Genomic DNA, 22,618 nt, shown 5'->3' with positions numbered 1-22,618 from the left:
TTGTTCATATGGACAAAGAAGAATACATAAAAAAAGCCGAGAAACTCAATTCTTATCCAATATCATAGACTGATAATTTGCTCATTTTTAACTTGGTTGATTTCACAGTCATGGCACGCACGAAGCAGATTGCTCGCAAGAGTACAGGAGGTAAGGCTCCAAGGAAGCAACTGGCCACTAAAGCTGCGCGTAAAAGTGCGCCAGCTACAGGTTGTGTTAAAAATCCACCACCACTAGATATTCAAGAATTTCACCTTGATGTTAGATACTAATGAGAATTTAATATCTGAGTTTTTTTCACAAAGTGAAGAACGTCTTAAACCATGAAGCAATTTAATTTTTTTAAGAGTTTCTCGGAAAAATCCATGGAATATTTCAACATATACGTAAATTCGATTTTTTTCTTTTCTATTTCTCTGAATAGTAGAAATGATGAATTCAGTAAATAGAAATTTTTTTCAACATAATGATTTATCTGCAAATTGTACATTCGTAATATAAAACACATCTGAAAGGTTAACTACCGAGAGAAATAGTATATTGCAAATAAACACTGTAATGGTAATGCTTCTAGTAGTCATAATAACCATGTAAATCAAATGATAACAAACAATAACACATTAGGACTCAGTAGCTGAGTGGATCACGCAATGGCGTTTGAAGCGAAAGGTACTGGGTTCGAGTCCTAGAGGGAACATCAACTCTGAGATGCAGGTACATCCAGCTGACGAGTCCCGAATAGAACGAAACGCGCGTCCTGGATCCCACTGCTAGACACTATCCATCTTTGCTTACAATGCTTGTGAAATAGGCTATATCGAGACAATACGCACAGTATGCACATATGCCAATAAGAGACTGACCAGTTGCAGTCCTAAATATCAATGGGGAGATTCAAACAAATAATATTAAGTGAGCTTAACACATTATATCGTTTATTTGACTGAACTAAACTAAGTTCCATGTAATGATGAATAGTTGAAATTTTTGAAATCTTTGCAAAATCAACTAAGCAACTAATTGATAGTCCCGTGTTTATTGACAAGATTAACATTAGAATGAACATGGTAATGTTTTGATTGATCAATCACTACTTTTGTTTAAACAAACAAATAGGAATCAGATAATAGCTTACTGATAATATACGATATTGCACAACTCTTATCCATTGACTGCTGTCTTATATCCGACAAAGATTGAACTCGTGATTCGCACTTGGAAAATTATACAGTCTCGACGAATCCTTTGTACTAAAAATGGTTATATCAGTTAAACTTACTTTATTTAGGAATTTTCATTAAATAATGATTAATTCTGGCTGCTTATTTATTAACCTGATATTTTCTTTGTAGATATTCGTAATATACATCGTATGCCTTTTATTGATTGTTACTCAAATGATCAATCACCAATTGTTCGGAAAAAATCGTTAATTAATCCAAATATCTCATCAACTAAATCATTTGAACAAATTAATCCGTACAATAATATGTATACATGTGATCCTAATGTATTTTCATTTACTAATGATAATAATAATGAACTAAATATAGTTGATTTATCGCCAAGAAATAAAATAATGTCCTATCCTATTCATGATAAACAATCAATAGTAGAAGATTCAGCTGATACTTCACAGCCATCATCTGCGATAACTCACCCGACTCATTCCTTAATTAATAATTCCAAGCCTTGTAAGTTGTTTTTTTCATTCTCGTATTTCTGATTATTTTTCTTCGTTAATAACTATACTGTTTTTTGTGAAGTTGGTTTCAGTTCTAATGACATTTTGGTAACTGATTCACTTTGATTATCCAATATGATGCTGTTGCTAGCCTCTGATGCAATCTACTGTCAAATAACGACTTATGTAGTAGTGATCAAAGATCTGAAAATTTGAGTGTTACATATAAATATTTTATAAGGTCACACTAAAATGATGTCTAGTTAAACATGTGTACATTGACCAATTTAAAATAATATTGTAAAAAGCATTCTATAAATACGAAAATACGAAACAATTGAAACTGTTTGTGTTAAATTTAATTAATACTACGATGATTGTATTACACTGTAAAACTTATCAGTAAGTGTTTTATTACCGAATTGTCTAAAAATCTCCAGTTAACGATTAGATCATTTAGAAGTGTATGCATCGTATACTTTATTTTGTAGTAAAGAATGATATTGTCAAATACATAATCAGTTTTTTTTAGGTTGGTAGTAGTTTACGGATTCCTTTCTAACTGTCGATTTTTATCATCTTAGCAACTTCCAGTCTATTTAAATGAAATATTTTTGTTGTGACCTTTGGCCTGTTAAATATCACGTGATTTACTCGCCAATCAGAATAAGATTTATACAATCTTAGTACTGTGCCGAACCAATGACGTATTGACCGGTATGAGCAGCCTAGCGTCCTTATTGGTCCTTTCTCCTGCCTAGCGCTGCCTGTTGAGCCCAGAACATCAATATTAGCTTCCACCATACGAATCATTTGCGTCAAACATACCTGGTTTATATACAAACCAAACAGACCACATCGTACTCATAATTTAATCTGAGCTACGATATAACAATTTCACTAATCTGATAAATTATGATCAAAATAAAATATAAGTCATCATCAACTTTACAGTTGATAAAATTTTCAAAATAATTTTTATTATGAATTGACAATTAAACTGGAGAATTTATTTGTCCCAGTTTACGGCTCTTCAGCAGTTCACATAAAACGTAAATACTTTTCAAGGTATTACAAAAACAATAAATAGTAGTGAAATAAGTCATTCAAATTTCCAAATATAGTTAATTTGTTATTTATTTATTTATTTAAACACATAAATATTGGTACAAGGAAGCACCAGATACACACGCATCACACAAATCTCATTTGATTTGTGTGAGGGCTGTGATACTACCCAAGTGCCCAAACTGAAACAGGTGGTTTTCTTATGGAGCCACACCCGGAGCCTTTGACATAAAGGTCTGATCCACAAGACAGTGGAGCATCGTAAAGAGATGCAGTCGCATGGTAGCCGGTGACCAACAACAGATTCATACTCCATTTGTTACCTCAGGATACTGGAACCCATGTGCACCATTGGTTTGGAATCAGGGTTTTCCAACTCCCCTAGGTGAACTGTCCGTGTACACCAACCCAGTTAAAGCGCCGGACATTCGGTTTTCGTCCTCTCAATTTCGTGAACAACAGTAATGCCACGAGAAGGCAGTGAGTAGGACTTCCTTGGTAGAGGCTATATACGCGTGACCATGTGAGAGCATTTGGAGAGGGAGAGCAGACTCTCGCCACTCTCGGCCGTACCAGGGCATTTGGGGGCTGACATGTGATAGTTGAATAAGAATATATATCATGAATGCCATTTAATGTGTAACTGAGTTCTAGGTTTACAGTTTCAATAAGACTTTAAGTTCTTAACGGAATAGTTCATTAATTCAGCAAATTATTATTACAATTATAAAGATAATTTTTATAAGGATTTATTCAATGCAAACCTAGATTTTCAACATTCAATCGATAAGATTCCTTGAAAACTCGCACTTTATTCTATGAAATGTCTTCACATTGTTCACGTTACCATCATAGCTGAGTATAATCAAATAACCTTACGTCAAAAAAGCATTAATACAGAACTGTCTTTGGTAATACAATAAGGTTGATTATTATACAATAATAATAAATGCTAATAATACTTATTTCTAGCATAGAATTGTGGAGATTGTTGGGTTTCTAACTGAGATTATAAACCGTTCAATGTTAAACCACCATGGAAAACCTGCAAGCATTAGACGGTCACTTCGTTCTAGTATAGGACTCCTCAGCTGTGCTCATCCACTATCACGCATGCGGGGTTTATTTAATATATAATAATATATTTAATATACATATATTTATAAATAATATAGTTATCCACATACTTAATTATATAATATTCGATTATATTAACTTTTCATTAATCTGCTCCTATTTTCAATAATAATAACAATAATAATGATAATAATAATAATTATTATTATATACATGGAACCATTTTAAGTTCATGAGTATGAGACTACCACCTATAGTGATCAAATAATTTCTAAGGTCATTTCTAACATAAAAGAGCAGCTAATGAATCAAGATCAAATTAACATTGACCATAAATGTAACTATAAAGAAAATCAATACTTATATTATTGTAGCGAGCAAGCAATTTATTAATAGGAATTGTACTTTTTGCCCAGTAACTGTTGTCATTATTATTATTATTTATCTATTCCATGATTAATTTCATGAATTGCATACTACATAGTTTATTAATTTTCTATGAATGTTCTTTTAAATTTCGAAGAAATTACGTAACTCGCCGCGTATATTTTATTCTATGCTAATTAAGTTATCAATATATAACCCCCATTTAAACATAAGAAAAATGAGGTTCAGCGAAGAGAATTCTTTTTAACAACTTTGTTATCAAGTTGTACAATCGTGCGTATATGAAATCTTAAGTATGAGTTTCTAAAGGACATATAAACAATCAATAAGCAGATATTGTAAAAGGAAGATTATGATAATAGATTACATAGTGTAAATAATAAAAGCCGTGCAAAAACTAACAATTCAACAAGGGGTTTCTTTTATATGAATAAAGTAAGATAATTAGAACGTTTTCGTCACAATAATTTGAGGTATAGAGTTCGATAACTAAAATCGATCAATTTGAGGTATAAGAGGGGTTAAATGAAGTGAGATGATATGAGAAACAGTTATAAATAAAATCATGGGGATATGAAAAATAATTTAAGACAAAAGGATATCTTCAAATGCAAAATAAGATAATAACAATAATAGTAATAAAATAACATTTAATGATCATAAAATGAAAACGGTAAAAGGTAGTTCGTTTGTACATAAAGTTCTGGCTACGTTTCATAGATGGAAAGAGCTTCTGCTATTTTAAGAATTAAAATACCGAGTAATCTTGGTAGATTTGGATCAATTATATAAACAGTCTTTGGATCGGTGAACTAATTATAGTTGATTAAATGCTCAAGAACAGAATTTACTGCTTTCCTCTTACCCCTGTAGGACCACACTGGTACATTTCGTATCCGAGCCGGAAGTGAGCACTGGTTATGGCCTATGTACCTTGCTGTACAAGAGCAGGTAAACTGGCAAATGCACATAGACGCAACTAGACGAGAAAGCTTGTCCTTTAAGAATACAAAAATCAGAATTCTTACTGATGAACATTAGTCGCATACATTCATATGTAACTGTTGAAACTGAACTGGACATTAAAGGTGCAACGTAACAATAACTCTTTCAAGTGGTTATTCGGGAAGCCTACACATATATTGTTGGAATATATTCATATATGTAGCATATAGTTTCCGTTAACGGTACACTATTGAACAGAGAACTAACATCGAGCGAAAACATGCGTTTTTCCTCAAACTAGAGCAATTAACAGCTTTGATTTTATTTCAGTTACTCGAATCATATAGCTTAAGAGAATTTAAAGCATGCAGCTTCCCACTGGTTATTACAGCAACATTCTTTACTCCAAATCGGTGTCAAATAGTTTGTTCATATTTGAATATCAGATGTTTTCTAACAATGATATATTTTGTTTAGCCCTAGTTGATTCAGTATTTCTGTCCTACAATCATTTTTAAACCAATCTGGTTGGTAAGAGAAACACTAAACCAAAATGTTGATGATAAAAAGCAGATGTAATCATGTATTTGTCAATCATAAGACAGTACGATCATTAAATATATTCAATGATTGGAATGAAATCTTTTTAACTACTGATTATCTTACTACCTGGTTGTTTAAACTAAAATTTTGAATTCGAAGCTTCAATATAGTCCTTGGAAGTCAAGTGCTTTTGTCAGGACATGTAAACAAGAGAAAAAAGAGATTTCGAATTGAATAGAAAAGCTAAAATAGGTATTAAACGATAAGATACTTGAGATCTAATATAAAGAATAAACACATTCGTTTACATTGTAATCGATTTTGAATCATATCAATGGCTCTAAAGCAGATTCGTTTAGATTTTAGAGATAATATTATATGAAAACTACAAGACTGTTTATCTTGAATTTACTGCGTGTCATAACCTAGATAAGAATATCCTTTGGTAATGCATGTTGAAAACTGCTTTCAGATACACTGTGGGAGAAGATTCGATAAAATATATATTACATCCGGTCAAGTAGAAAAATAAAACTACATAAGTAACTCAAAGTACTGTTTTTCTTTTGTATCTCATAAGTATTGGTAATAGGCAGTAGGTAGTGAAAAACACAAGAGATTGTTTTCCAGTTCAGTAAATTTATTATAATACTTTTATTTGATTCTCACATTTTATATTCATAAAATACGAAATATAAAACTGATTTTCTAAGTTCCATAGAAAACGTATGTCTAATATTGACTTTTTCAACTCTAGATGAAGGATCAAATCCTGTTGAAAATCAAAGTTTGGGTAGAATTAGTTCATCCGATATCATTGTAAATTTGTTAACACGTCTTGGTTCAATGGAAAAGTAAGTTATCCTATCTAAATATTTGAGCATATTATTTTTCTTAAAGTTCTTTCTTTGTATCATTTAATGGTTTTTGTGATCACATAGTTACTTGTCCTTTATCTGGAACCATTCACCTTCACTAACAGTTATTTGCGCTTAAAAATTCAGCAGTTATAAAACACATTCTGATAACAGAAGAACGTTTATTTACTATCATGATCAAGAGATTAGAACTATAGGTAGGACACACTGAGAAATAGCTTGAGTAAAGTGCCAAACAGAGACAGTAAATCGGTTGGCATGATTGTAAACTATTGTCGATGAAGTTGGTTGAGATACATGTTATTCACATTTACTCACTACTTACCACAACGCATTTTCGTAGCTGGTATAAGTTTAATTTAGGGAAGCTAATGGCGAGCAAATCAACAAATGGTAACAGTTTATTAATTTATTGACTGTTAAGCTGGGCCATAACAGTATATCCATGCCCCGTAATTACGGTCCGTGCGATCATTGTAATTGATAGTTGGATACCTAAGGTCTCAAAAGCAGTCAGGGTAGTGTGAATACATTCATTCTTCCATCCGTATCTTGAGCGCAATACTTTTCTATACTTCTCATTCAATAGTCACAAGCACATATGATGGGACTTCCTACATTTTACGACCGAATCTGAACAATTATGTGTAAACGAAGTTGATCAACTAGATAGACAGATATCATACATCGCTGACTCGAAGAAGGTAGCTTGCTTACAACCAAATAGTAAAATTATTCTCTTTACATAGTTATGATATAAACATTTAATGGAAAATATGTCGAACATAAGATTTCACTTAGACTTATCCAAAAATAAACCAGTCTTATCTGTATTTGTAATTATCAATTCTCAGAAGGGGTTCTGTCGAGATTTTAGTAATTTTTTATATAGTTGAGATCATGAGTCAATTGAAGCTAGACCACCATCAAAAACCTGGAAGCACTGGAAGGCCGTTTCGTCCTATTATGGAACTCCTCAGCAGTGCGCATCCACGATCCCGCACTCGTGGGATTCGAACCCAGGACCTACCAGTCTCGCGCCAGAGCACTTCACCGATAGACCACTGAGCCGGCATCCAACGGTGTTAATGTCTAACTTCAACCAATCCACGAAATTGAGCAACCATTCACCAGTATCATATCTCCCAACAGACCTGGTTGAAATCCACTGGTTACTGCTTCTCACTAGAACTCCAGGAAATACCTCATGGAGGAAATCACTAGTGAACATATGATCATTATCACAAGGAGTTTTGTGGAGATTTTATATAGTATATAGTTGAGATCATGAGTCAATGGTGGTCTAGCTTCAATTGACTCATGATCTCAACTATATAAAAATTATCAATTCATCAAACGAAGGATTAACTCTTCTATCAATCATAGTCAAATTAGGAGATAAGATTTCGTTATCGATATTGTGATTATATTACTTCATATATTCTCTTCCTATTTTTGATCTATATAGCAATCTGTTATCGTTAGAAAAGAAATTGAACACTGAACTTAATCAAATATCTCAATTAATTGATATTTATTCATCTTGAACATAATAATCATTCAAATGATTCTTCATACAGAAATGTTTTTTCCTTATCATTATTTCTATATTATAATAATATTGTGCAAATAAATTTTCTTGGGATCAACATTTTATATTGTGTATAATGTTTCATTCATATTAGTAGTAATGTACAGTTTAATAATTAAAAAAACCGCCATAAATATTGTCCAGGATAAAAACAAACCTTTATTTTATTCCTTTCATTGTTACTCATGACTACCCTACCTTGACGTGGTGGTCGGGCTTGCCTATCGTGCTAATGAGGTATGGCAACTTGGACCGATGCATAAATATGCCTGGTCCTACGTTGTAGCTAGCTGACTGACTACTCATGACTATCATACATATATATTTACACCAATTGTATAATTATTAACACCTACTATTGTATATAATTTTGTCTTGTTTGATTGTTTTTTATTATCTACAATAAGTTGACTTTTTTCTAATCTCCAATAGAACAGAGCAGATGAAAATGTTTCCTTTGAAAAACAAACAAATTATCTATACATATGTCAGTATTATTCCTCATTGATATTGTTTACCTCTCCTCTATAATATGTCTGTATTAAACAAGGTGTATACGTACACTGAATTAATGTAAAAGTGTACTCACTTGGAGGGATTTACATATATATATTTGTCAGTCACATTTTTATTTGTTTCCTTTGTGTTCTGGTTTATCTTTTCCTATTAACCACATAATACTAATTTGTATTGTTTAATGGAGATTTCTTTTTCAAATAATACAAGGATTACAGTAGTAATCTGTCTTATTATCTCCAATTAACTTATATTGCATTTATATTAGTCTCAATTTATTGCCTACCTATCTTTACTTATTTACATGACAAAAAATGGTAGTTGTTTTTTTTATAAAATGGAATGTAATTACAGCTGTGAAAACATTTTAATCAAATAGTATAATGTACACTTAATCTTTCTATACAATATAGTATTTCATTACCTGTAACATGTATATACTTCTTTTGGTTATGGACATTTTCAAGATAATTTTTGTGAAGTGTAGTTTTTTAGAACTGATACTCTTTCTTCTTATACACAAAACCGGCTACTCAAGATCAAATAGTAAGAGCAAGAAAGTTTGTTTGGACTCGAGCAATTCACGAAACGACTGTAAATGTCTCATCCCTTGGCCAATTATATGCATTTATGATTTCGCCGATTTCTGATTGGCTCACTGTATCAATAACTAGACTTATAGTAAATAATGCTTTCTATACATCTGCAAAACCAAAGTGACGTATTATTCACCTGAAAATGGCACTTCCCCCGAAATCGGTCAAGACAGTTCGTAAAAGATAAACTACTCACTCTGACATCATGGATCTTATTGCACAGTGAAATCCATTGACCGAATACTCTGTACCCTCTGTTTAAGTTTTTAAATGTATTGCATTAAATGAGTCCCTAAAAGCACAAAATATATATTTACAGTTTAATTTGGTTTGGATTCTCTCGTTGTTGATATTTTGATAGGAATGTGATCAATCTTGGTTGACTATGTGCGTCCTGTGTAGATGATCTCGATATAGCTATTATGACAGAAGTAAATATAGAAGAGATGAAATGAGGCTGAGTAAACTAATGCTCTTAATTTCTATTTCAAGTCGATTCTCGACTTGTCAAATACGAAGTTCTCAATCGAGAATACTTAAAAGCATTAATTTATTGGAGATAATTCATATTTTGATAGAATAATTTTACAGCTTATAATGATGATTTCTGTAATAAGTGTAGATTTTCTTTTAACCTGATGCACGTCATCACATTATTGCATATCATTAATATGTAGTCCAACCATAGGATTTTCAAATAGTTTATGTGGTATTGTATTCATTTGTCATCGTTGAACATATTACAAGCAAATAACTGAATATATATAGATAATAGAAATCAACATGATGTCGTCATCTTATGCGCCACAAAAAAACTCCAACTACATTTGGTCCTATATCCTCCTAATTTGACGACGACTACAGTGATAGTAACCAGCTTTTATCTCTAACTGTTAGGTCCCCAAATGCCCTGATACGGCCGAGAGTGGGGATAGTCTACTCTCCCTCTCGAAATGCTCTCACATGGTCACGCGTATATAGCCTCTGACAGGGAAGTCCTACTCACTGCCTTCTCGTGGCATTACTGTTGTTTACGAAATTGAGAGGACGAAAAGCGAATGTCCGGCGCTTTAACTGGGTTGGTGTACACGGACAGTTCACCTAGGGGAGTTGGAAAACCCTGATTCCAAACCTATGGTTCACATGGGCTCCAGTATCCTTAAGGAACAAATGGTGTATGAATCAATTATTGGTCACCGGCTACCATGAGACTGCATCTCTTTACGATGCTCCACTGTCTTGTGGATCAGACCTTTATGTCAAAGGCTCCGGGTGTGGTCCCCTAAGGAAATCACCTGCTTCAGTTCGGGCACCTGGGCAGTATCACAGTCCTCACACAAATCAAATGAGATTTGTGTGATGCGTGTGTATCTGGTGCTTCCTTGTACGAAGATTTATGTGTTTAAATAAATAAATTTGATATGTACACATTAACTGACCACCCATAATGTCTGCAAACTCAACAATCCAGATGATATATATATATATATATATATATATATATATATATATATATACTCTATATGTACTATTTATTATCACAGTTAATATAATCCAAAACAATGAACTCCCGTATAAAAAATTGAACATAAAATAACTACCAATAAAAATAATTTGCAAAATATACAAAGATAAACAATGTCGTGTAAACAAATAATAATAACAGTAGAATGTAATAAAATTAAAAAAAGAACAGATATTATACAACCTATGATAAACCATTTATTGTATTAATTTCATCAATATGATCATTGGATGTATCACTCATAGTGATTTGTTTATCTAATGACATTGTAACATCATTAGTAGTAGTATTCATAACAGAATTGATTGTTTCCTTTTCATTATTTATTAATGAAATAAGAGAAAGATGATTATTATTATTATCGGAATTATCATTATTATTATTATTTAATAATAAAGGTTGAATTGATGGTAATGATGTTTGTAAATTGGACCATTTTATATAAATAGGTTTACATATTATTTGACATAAATTTAATAAAAGTGGACGATTTAATAACATGGGATTATTATTATTATTATAAATTGATGATTGAATATCATTTCCAGTTTCTTCAATAAATAAATCATTAATTAACTTTGTTAGAATACAATAAGTTAATGATGTACAAAATGTATTAGCTAAATAATAAACATCATTATGTAACCAATTATCAGATTGTTGTTCTTTTATATTATCATATATTTCGGTTATAGATAATGCACAATTATGTAAACCATCTGATATAATAATTATAATTCTAAAAAATTAGTAAAAAAAAAATAATAATAATAAATTGTTTAACTATTTCATTTTGTAATTATTTAAATTATAATGAACAATAAATAATGTCAGTCAGTCAGTCAGCTACAACGTAGGACCGGGCACATATATACATCGGTCCAAGTTATCATACCTCATTAGCACAACAAGATGAACACCAAATTCATTGAAGCAGTTAATTTAGTGGTGGTAATATATAAAAGATAGGTTGTATATAAGGATATAGTACAGGGAAAAAGATAGATATGAAACAATTTTAATCTCACGGTTTAAGGGAAGATAAGGAGTGTATACACCTACGCCATTGTCATCGATTCTGAGCCATGTCACCCAGAGTCTCCAACCATTGGTTACGATAGTCACGTGGACCCCAACCAGGTAGTCTGTATCCGCCAACATGACTCAGACTAGAAGTTAGTGACTTCAAGCACTGATGCCATGTTTTGGTTTGGCCGCCCCTAACTCTCTTTCAACCATCCCCTACACTAGTCAACATTACGCGTCGTGGTAATCGGTGTTCAGGCATACTTGACACGTGGCCCAACCATCTCAGTCGATGAAGATTCATGACCTCATCAACTGATTTACCATCATTCCCTAATACCCGGTGCCTAACCTCACTATTACTTACCCGGTTATTCCAGCAGATGCGAGCAATATTTCTGAGGCATCTGTGGTGAAATACTAGTAACTTACGAGTATCTTCAACTCTTAATGGCCATGTTTCACAGCCGTAAAGTAGAACAGAACAAACTGCTGCGCAGTATACTCGTCCCTTAATTGATAGACGGATATCTCGTCTTCGCCATAGGTAACGTAAGTTGGAAAAAGCCAAACGAGCTTTTTAAATCCGTGCTGAGATTTCGTCAGACACCAACCCATTAGGGCTGATCAGACTTCCAAGATAAGTGAAGTTGTCGACGCGTTCGAATACTTCGCTCCCTATCCTTAGTTCAGGTGTTGACGCAGGTCAGTCCTGTAGTAATAATTTACATTTAAAGGGGGAGAAACACATTCCAAATATCCTAGCATCGTTACTCAGTGCTAACAGAAGACTCTGCATTTCGTCAGCGTCTATACCAAACAGGACTATGTCATCTGCGTATTCTAAGTCCATTAGCGGACCCCCTGGTAGGAGATCAATTCCTGAAAATTCAGTCGAAGAGAGTGTTATTTCTAGCAACATGTCTATAATGTAGTTAAACAAAAGTGGGGATGGTGGACAGCCTTGACGGACACCATTTGAGATTATAAAATCAGATGACAGTTCGCCATAAGCTCTTACTCGACTGGTAGTTTTCGAGTAACGAGCCTTCACAAGGTTTATGTACTTCTGAGGTACACCTTTCAATGACAGACGCTGCCACAGAACCTCTCCGTCTAGAGTCAAATGCTGCTTTCAAGTGAAGAAAAACTATCATTGTCGGACGCCGATAAGCATGTCTATGTTCTAAAACGTGATGAATAGTGAATATGTGACAATAAATAATATTAAATGATCAATTGAATTTTTAAATGATTTGTTCAAAAAAAAATTGTAGCTTAGTTAAACAATTTGATGAATCTCAATAAATATCTATGTTTAACGTAAGGTATTGAATTTTTAATTTCAGTTAATTACAGATGATATAACAAAAAGAAATTTAATTTGTTATAACGCTAGGGTTTTCTTGGTATAATATTCCTTCCACTTTTTACACGTATGCGGGACGTTAATTTACCTTATCTACACCAGATTCCCTTCCAGTATCTATTATACACGACTTCAACACAACTCAATTAAAGAACCTAACTAGAACGTTAATATATTTCAACACCCAAATCCGACACAATCCAACAACAAAGAATAATTATTCAATAATAATAATAAATAAATAAATAATAAGGATAGGGAAATAGATAACTCATCTGATACCTGACAACTAATCATTATCATTCTTGCCCACACATTATAATTAAACAAGTCTTAATGATTTGTAACTCTATATGAAAAACTTAAAATGTATATTTCATGAATTATTTACAATCGGGACAATAGAAATTAATTAGAAACTACTCATTGTACAACATATCGAATTAAGTAATGGGTAATATATATACTGATTTCATATACATACTAATTTCATGATATTATGAGTTTTCATACTACATATGGCGTTAAAAAGGGACTAGGGATTACACTACAGTGCACTTAAGCTGAGAACATGTAAAGTAGGATTAAACTTTCTATACTGGCTCGGTTCTCCCACAAAACTAAGAGTTAGCCCCTAAATATGCCTGTTTAATTAATTAAAAATTTATTTCGAGCCCAATCCTACCATCCTTTATTACGTATATTCTTTGCTATACAGAAGTATGACTGTCTAGTCTTTGTACCTATGTGATCTAATTTTCGAAAAGCCTCAAAAAGTTACAGCTTACCTGTTTCTCAAACCAGTTGGACAAGAGATATTTAATCCATGAAATAATTCAACAAAATGATTGTAAAGCAGTATTAGTGGAGGAAATTCTAGCAGTATATTGGTCAGTTTTGTAAAGGAATTCAATGCACTATTATTTACTTCTTCATGAGTTGTTTCATTAATCTGAACATTTTCATCGGATGGAATTCGCCAAATCCAATTAGCAAGTGCAAATTTAAACTCCGATACAACATTGTCAATATAATTCTACAGAAAATAATAGAAAAAGAAAGAGAAAAACAGGGAACTATTCTACTTTGGAAAAATTCTCTTAGCATATTACTTCATACGGTTGATTTATAATCATTAATTCAAAGCTTAGTCATCCATCCTTAATACCACGTGGTGACTGCCCGACTGACATTTTATTATTTGATTTCTAAATAGAGTTGATAAGGTATATAAATATCTAAAACATAGATGGATTGAGTATATTTAGTTTTCTACTTAAGTTTACCTCTGAAAGTAGCTTATAAGGACCTGACCCTCTCCCGTCCTTTCAATCTCACTAAAAGTTTGGGGGACTTGTGTCAATTTCTTATTTAGGTTGTTTGGAAATATTAGGTAACTGAACAATAGGCTAGAAGTCAGTTGGACTGTTCTTTCAAATATTCAGCACGTTGTTCTAATCTCTTGGACTTAGAGTGGATCATGATCCCATCTTTTTTTTAAATATTCCACACTGTGGAAGGAGACTTCTTCTTGAAGGATTCAGGAGTCAAACTGGGTTAAGGATGATTTGATCGACCCGGTAGCGTGACTACAGAACCAAGGAACAACTGCTTAAGCTAGGTCGCACAACCGTTTCGTGAGTGGTTTCTGATGCATAAGCCCCAGACTTTTCAGATCTTAATGCCGGCTACGGAAGTCTGTGAGATAAGGTGAGATCGACCATACACGATCCTTTCCTCCATTATGAGAAAGCAACACTGTTGATGATGGTAGTTGTCTGGGGCAAGCATCTCAATTCCGTCACACTCCGCTACAGTCGGCAGTACAACGTCGCCATCGAACCAGGTTAGGTAATTTTATTCCTATTGCTCCCCAACTGACCTGCCTGATGTGATATAACCTCACCAATATAACTCGATTAGGTCATCAGGACAGGTTAACCAGACCACCGCGACGAAGTAGCACTACAGTCGGACGGATGCTTAATACGTGGTCACCAAAACAAACCATTTAGTGCTAAAATAAACTGCACACAGTTTGTGGAACATTTTCACTCAAACACATCTTAATTTGTAGTGTCTAGTACTATTTCAAGCCCACATGAGTTATTCTTTTAACTTAATTATTCTAGCTTCCAGACAGATCAGTTCATTTACTCTTCTTCAGTAACATTTTGACCTTGTCAATTATTCGCTTATAACCTTGGCTGCTTTTATATGAGCACATGTGTGTATCGCTTACCCGATTCATCATGTATCTGTAGTTTATTTTTATCTCGTTATGAATATTGAGTCACGTTTTATCAAAACAAGTTGGCTTACTCGCCTTCTACGTTTCCTTTTGCTTTCCCGCTTTTCATCTTTGATGTCTGTCTGGATAAATGAGCGATTGAAGTAAATTCATCGGCTTCAACCTATATATGACTTCTTATTACAGCTGTCCCTCAAACGAGGTTAGCGAGGGTAATATATTGAGTTAAATGGAAGATTTATATTTATGGCATATTTATTCGTGCTTTGAACTTGGAGTCAGATCAACAGGCCACAAAAGATTCAGGAAACCAAGAAAAAATATTATTCATTATACAGACAAAATCTGGTACATAAGTCAAAATATAGTAACGCTAGTATTGGCCCAACTAACCTTGATAAATGACTCAATTTGGTAACAAAAAAGGTTAGCCAAATGTGGTCTGAAATCACAGCCTATTCGATGAAATGATCGTCCAAAGTACATTGATTGTGATATTAATGACTGCACCTGAGTAAATAGCGTCTCTAAACAAATATTTCCTAATGATTTATTTTTGTAATTGTTAGAGTCTGTTGCAGTAGCTCTTAACAGACGATCTGTCAGCTCTTGTGGAGTACATTTAGGTTGATACATCATAGTTTGGAGGTCGCTACAAAGATTATTGAGAAATTCTGCCACTTGATTAACCAACCAAGCGTGCAACAAATTTGGACTATATTCATAATAATCCATATCTTTAGATCCCTTTAATAAATTAATTGAGTAAACTGGATTCCCCGAATATTTGGATAGTGGTGACTTTCCTTGAATTTTCACTCCTTGTGGAAGAATACCATCTTCGTCTGGAAATACCGCTCTAAAAAAGAAAATAAGAAGAGCTGTACCTTGAACTAGTATCTACCATTTATGAAGAAATACCACAATGCTACAGTTATTTGATTCCTATAGTCCAGAAAAAGTGTATTATACACTTGAATCAGCAAACAAATAAGTGAATTTCAAAATAGGGTCTTAATTTTTGGTATACCTAAACTTCTCAGTACAAATACAATTAGAGATTTCATCTTACCGTGTGAATATTATAATTTCCCATAGATCGTACCCATCCTTTCATTAATCAAGCACATGCAACAACAATATTTGGGTCTGATTTCCGATTAACATTTGTTTGACAGTACATTTTAAAGTATACTAATAAGATGCACAATGCATAACCACTCCTAATGATTTCTAAAGTATAGTAAAATGAAATGGTAAGTTTAAAGACAATTGATGACAGACAATCAAAGCACTGACAATTAGGTTGATATAAAAGATAAAACTGAATCCTTATTGGCCGTTTAATGATCATCATTTACATACTTGGTTAATAATGCTATCTGAAATGTATCCTACGTTTAAAATACTTCGATTAAATGTCTTCAAAATAAATAATCATTTTGGTTTCATAATATTTCCAATTAAATAACTAGAAGTCTTGTCTGCTATACGAATTATCAGTTCAATAATCTCCAACATTTAAGGAACTACTTCCGGTTAGCAGGACTAAACACGCAAGTTTGAGCATGGAAAAATATTTAGTTTGATTAAAAAAACTGTGCATCACTCCAACGCTCATTTAGTCAGTGCTGTATTATAAATCGGTCCAAGTTAACTATGAATGTTAAAAACAACTTTATTTCAATACAAACTATTTGATTCTATTCTTACCGATACTGTGTGACTATGTCAAATAGATGTACACGCGTCACTTCAATACGTCGTGTAGCCACCCAATAGGACTTATCATGAGACTCTTTAAAAGGGAGAAATCCTGACAGCTTTTCCCGCTTATCTACTCCAGCTAACTCCTTTGGTGTACATGCCAATAAGGATGAGTTAATTTGACTCTTAAGACAGCTTGTCCGTGTCTGGAGAAATTTCAACCGCAGTTCTTGTTCACTTAATAGTCCTGTTCTACGAAGAAATACGACAGTCTGTAATGAAATACACTCAGTTTAATTAGAAATTAAACAGTGTTAGTTGTGAATAATGAAAAACTGAAACGCAAAGCATTTTAAGATTAAAGTCACTAAAAACTTGTTTTTGTTACAAACACGATTTAATTAACATCTGAAGTGTAAGCGCTAACGACTTCAGAACGCATATATATCTGGTGATTCCTTATACCAATATTTATGTGTTCAAATAAATAATAAAAGTCAAAACGCGAAGCATGAAACACTAAGAACTGTATACAGCTCAAAGCTCTAATTTTATCATATGGAACGTACGAGTATTGATGAGATTAGATGCAAAGTTATAAGCAGAAACGTAAATCAACAGATGAGGTTGTAGACCTTTCCTGACCAGCTTTGTTAGTAAATGTGTTAAGTGATGAAAAGTAATTGCCTGACGAAAATCATAAAACTAGTAGAAGAATTAATATGAGAAAGCTAAGTGAGAGGAATTTGATAAGATAAAAAAGTGACTAGATATGCTGAGTAATAATGATAGGCTGACAGAAGTAATGTGGAACAGACATGTGTATCAGTCTATTAAGTCACAACGTACTTTAGCGTAATCGAAAAATGTAACAAGTCTGAGTATGAAGGGATGAAAACTAAGACTGACAGTAAAGGATACCCAAGTAAAAGGAACGAATTAGATCAAGAAATGAAGTGTGTAATATCCTAAAAAGATTAAAAGGGAATATATCTGAACCACTGGGACCGTTTTTGAACCATGTCGATTTAATTTCCCAACTTCTGAGACAAATGAAGTTGTCGACATCCCAAACCACTTTACTCTCTATCATCGGTTCAGATATTGACGCAGACCAGTCTTGAAGCAACGCTTCGCATCTAGAGTGAGAGAAACACACTCCAAACATACGTACGCTTTTGTTTAAGCTAGTTAGATAAATTTATTTTGTAAGTCTCTTTATTAAACAGGACTATATCATCTGCGTATTCCAAGTCAGCAAGTGAATCTCCTGATAGAAGATTGATTCCTGATAAGTCAGACGATATGTTATTTCTAAAAGAATATCTATGGAAAAGTTAAATAAGAATAGGGAAAGTAGACAATCCTAATGAACAATCGAAGTTATTAATTTTAATGACAGCTTCCCATAAGCTCTGACTAGACTAGCAGTATTAGAGGAGAGCCTGTAAAAGGTTGAAGCACTTTTTCGGTACGTCTTTCAATGAAAGAAACTGCCATAAAACCTGCCCATCTTCGAAGTCGAACGCTGTCGCAAGGTGTTCATCTTGTTGTGCTAATGAGGTATGGCAACTTGGACCGATGCATATATGTGCCTAGTCCTACGTTTGTAGCTGACTGACTGCTGTCGCAAGGTCGACAAACACAACTATGGTAGGGAGTTCACAGGTATTCCTGTGTTTTAGAACCTGGTGAAGTGCGAGTATGGGGTCTACACGTCAACACCCAAGTCTGAAACCAGACTGATTTTCCAGAGTTCGCTCTTTACAAGTTTTGGTTAAGGATTGCATGAATATTGAGCGTAATATTTTAGATACGATATTGGTCAAACTGACTCCTCTGTGGTTGTCACAAGAGGTATTTTGACCTTTGTTATAGATTGGAACGATCAGTGATCGAGACCTGATATATAAGATTAAGTCCAATTATCAGACTCTAGCTAAGGTTTCGGTCAATTTAACGACTAAAACTGGGAAACTATCCTTAAAGAACTCAAAGACAAATTCATCAGGGTCTACTTCCCTCCATCACTTCACATTAACTATGGCTTTTCCTACTTTATTAATAGTCGGGGGGGCTTATGTTGATATTCCATTCAAAACGATAGGTAAGAAAAGACAACTAGAGAGTAGCTAGAAAGGAGTTAGACTGTTTCAGTCCCTTAGATTAAGAGTGGATCATTGTCCTATCTTTGTCGGGAACAGTCTTACAAATTTAGGAATTTTTTATACTTGTTTCTTTGATAAGTTTAAAAAGTTGTCTACTGATGCATATCGCCTGTCTTTTCATTGCTTTTGCTTTAGCTTCCCACCAATACTCATGATCATAGTGTAGGCTGTGTATTAGTTCCCGAGAACCTATCAGTTCAGTAGGTGTTGTTCAAATTCATCGGTTCTCTTGACCTTTTGGTTGTAGCCACTCGTGAATAACGCTACTGTTTTCATAGCTGCCTGGGTATCATCCCAACCCACGTTGGGGTGAACATCACTTTAACATTTTACTAACTGCATTAATAGTTGTTTTTGAAATATACCCTTGACATTTTCATCCTTGAGTTGAACTCTGAAGGATTTACTTCATGTGGCTTTTCTGAGTCCAGTAAGAGGTTAACAAACACGTGCTCGTACTAGAGCATGGTTAGAGTTCAGATATGTGCTCCGTAATAAGTAACAGTTTTATCGAGCCTCTACAACGGCCGGTGACTATATGGTCACTTTTTGTTCATCATTTCTTCGACTGTGAGAGCCATCATGTCAAACGATATCTCTCTTTATGCCTGAACTTGGTGCTTACTAAGAATAAATGGTTGTCTTAGCATAGATATAACAGATAACCACCGTTACCGGTTCGCTGAGATGACTATACGGGGGGGTGACAGTAGTGGGGTGTTTTTCTCGGATAACCAGCATTTACAGTGATGCAATTTTTTCACAACGGTAGGTAATGGTTAGAAAAGGTCGATCCTAAATATGTCACATCTTACCTCACTCCTAAATTCTTGTCTACCATATTATGATACTATCCGGCTAACCATACTGAAATATGTGGGGCAATGATAACTTAGCAGTTTAAATTTTCAACTTCCGATTCTCCGGTTTGAAACCCGCCTAACATATTTTTGTTTGATAGCTAGGTAGTATCACTAACACTGACACAACCCGTTTGTCCCAAAGTTGAATGTCTGTATTCAGTAAATGAGTTACATTGATTTTAGTTAGACAAAACAGAATTAGGATCTGTGACCTACCTAGTGAGATGCTGATTCGCTAAATATCAAGTCACTATTTAATGAACGACTATAGTTACCTAGTCAACCTTAAACATGAAGTCTATACCTATTTACAAAACTCACTTTAGGGACATCAGTTGTGTATTCTGAATCAATTAGACCCTTCCAGATAGATTAATCCCTCAAAAGTACATTCTGAGTGTACAATCCAGTTGAAGACCAGTTGATGTTACCAACATATGGCAGTTAGTTTTCCGTGGTTTGCGACGAAAATATCTGTCCGAGTAATGTGTGGTAATAGGTTGATGTAATGCTTTTTTCACATTTCAAAACATCCTCAATTTACACATCTAATGTATATTAGTGTGCACAGGACATACTGAAGTAAATTGTTTCATTTTCACGGAAATTGTTCATGTAACTGGGATTAGGTGTTACACCATAATTCAGTTAGTTTTTTGATATAGAATACATTGAGAATCATTTGCAATATTTAAAAAATACAAAGTGGTGCAAGAATACATACCTTGATACACGAAGAAAGAGATAGAGGTGCTCTCAACTGGTTATACAACTGATGAATAAACTGCGAAGCAACAGCAGACACTTGTGAATAAATCATACGTAAAACAGAGTACCTTGACCCATATTTATTGAACAATGTCTTAGTATAACCAAAAATAGATATTGCATCATCGTAATGACCATTATGCACACAAGTTTGCATTAGCTGTGGGAGTTCAATTATTTCTAGTAACTTGATGATCAATGACAATAAAAACAAAAAGAAAGTTTACCTGTGTATGATTTTCTAAGGCACTTCTATTCTTTTTAAGAGAGGCTTCAATGGAGCGAGCCTTTAATAAGATATCACTACAGCATTGTGTAAACTCAGTAATTTGCGATAGAAAAGCTTGATTAGCGGTTGACATTTCTGAAGTCTTCTCCAAGATATTCTGACTTGCATCTTTGGTATCTATAAAAATGTGATAATTTTCAGCAGCCAATGATTTAATCTTGTTTTTTAGAACATCGCGAACGGTCCGTAACTGATACACTGAAGAAGATAAGTTTTCGAGATTTGAAGACGCTAACTCATTGACAGCTTTTTCAAATAAGGGTTCATTTCGAATATCTGGAGAAATATTAAGCTTTGAAATTAACTGTCTTATCCACATGACAGGTAGTCCTTTATCATTATTTGTTGATATATTTACTGGACTCCTATCAATTTCATCCATTTATAATTAGATTTCACTTAGCCCAGAGACGCTCAGCAAAAGACCATTTACAGCCCACAAAATACAGAGACGGTTTCCTAATAAAACAAGTGAAAACAAATCACTTTACAGTGAAGCTTGTTTAAATGCTCTCCAAGTTACAGATTAATTGTAACGAGATACAATATTTGGCTAAGTATTTCAAGGGGACATCTCTCAAATAGCATAGTTGTCAAGTCCGATAATTTACTACCGGTTGGTACATAACAGAAGTTCTACAACTCCAGACTTTCAAGAGTTATGCAGGCTAAACGCATAGTCCAATCAAACGAAATGTTCCGCAAGCCCGACTTTGTAAAGTATCAAACACATATTTTTTTGTTACTTAAGCCTTAACATCCTAACTCTCTGACACATTCACGTTTGTGATTTCACGAAATAAACACCGAATCAACCCGAAATTTTAACTGACTGTGAGAAAATTCTTCGGACTTTCGATTTAAAATCAAGAAATCTTTATTTGCTCAGGATCTATTTACAAAGGTTTTCCTGGGTCGGGAATTTCTTTCTAAAAATTAAACCAGCATTTCTATTGACTTTAGGAAAACGCCGTCAATTCGCTACACAAATTCTCAAGCATTTTTTCTGATTTTGGGTCTCGATCCCATGCCTTAACATTTTATCCACAAAAACGGCACTTGTCTTCGTCTATAATTACTTTTGAAACCATGTTTTACAATCTTGGTCATTAGCAAAGCATAGCTAAATATTAGTTACCTTAAGGAACAGTTGTTACGTAAAGAGCCCTACTCGTGTAATAACAACTTTCATACTGGATTTATTCAATTTCCTGATAAACGACAAACTGATAAGCAGTATCAAAGTAGTCTCACTTAGAAATACTTTGTATACGTATCACCACGATCAGAACGCTGGTGTAGGATTTGCAATAATTATTAGATGGGACGAAAATCTGCATATTAATTAAGAACTGCATTCCGCATTT

At 33.7% G+C, this 22,618-nt stretch overlaps 2 protein-coding genes across 2 annotated transcripts in view; one reads left to right on the top strand and one right to left on the bottom strand.

The window, feature by feature from the left end:
• Window positions 1–8,129, top strand: part of Smp_161140 (putative voltage-gated potassium channel) — a gene marked incomplete at its 3' end in the record, with an annotated part of 45,726 nt that extends 37,597 nt beyond the window's left edge. Inside the window, exons 12-15 of the mRNA XM_018789984.1 lie at window positions 69–210; window positions 1,353–1,694; window positions 6,462–6,558; window positions 8,051–8,129. Of these exons, the coding sequence (XP_018655373.1) occupies window positions 69–210; window positions 1,353–1,694; window positions 6,462–6,558; window positions 8,051–8,129 (660 nt within the window). The remainder of the gene's footprint in view (window positions 1–68; window positions 211–1,352; window positions 1,695–6,461; window positions 6,559–8,050) is intronic.
• Window positions 8,130–10,993: 2,864 nt separating this feature from the next.
• Smp_161130 (hypothetical protein) lies at window positions 10,994–21,633 on the bottom strand (the record flags this gene model as incomplete). Its single annotated transcript, XM_018789983.1, has 6 exons — window positions 10,994–11,122; window positions 14,134–14,241; window positions 15,850–16,315; window positions 17,170–17,435; window positions 20,919–21,149; window positions 21,190–21,633. 6 exons carry the CDS (start codon window positions 21,631–21,633, stop codon window positions 10,994–10,996), a joined length of 1,644 nt encoding a protein of 547 aa, XP_018655372.1.
• Window positions 21,634–22,618: the final 985 nt, after the last annotated feature.

This window comes from Schistosoma mansoni, chromosome W (genome assembly GCF_000237925.1).
Source record: "Schistosoma mansoni strain Puerto Rico chromosome W, complete genome".
NCBI lineage: Eukaryota > Metazoa > Platyhelminthes > Trematoda > Strigeidida > Schistosomatidae > Schistosoma > Schistosoma mansoni.
Note: the sequence above shows the minus strand (reverse complement) of the source record. Positions and strands in the feature narration are given on the sequence as shown.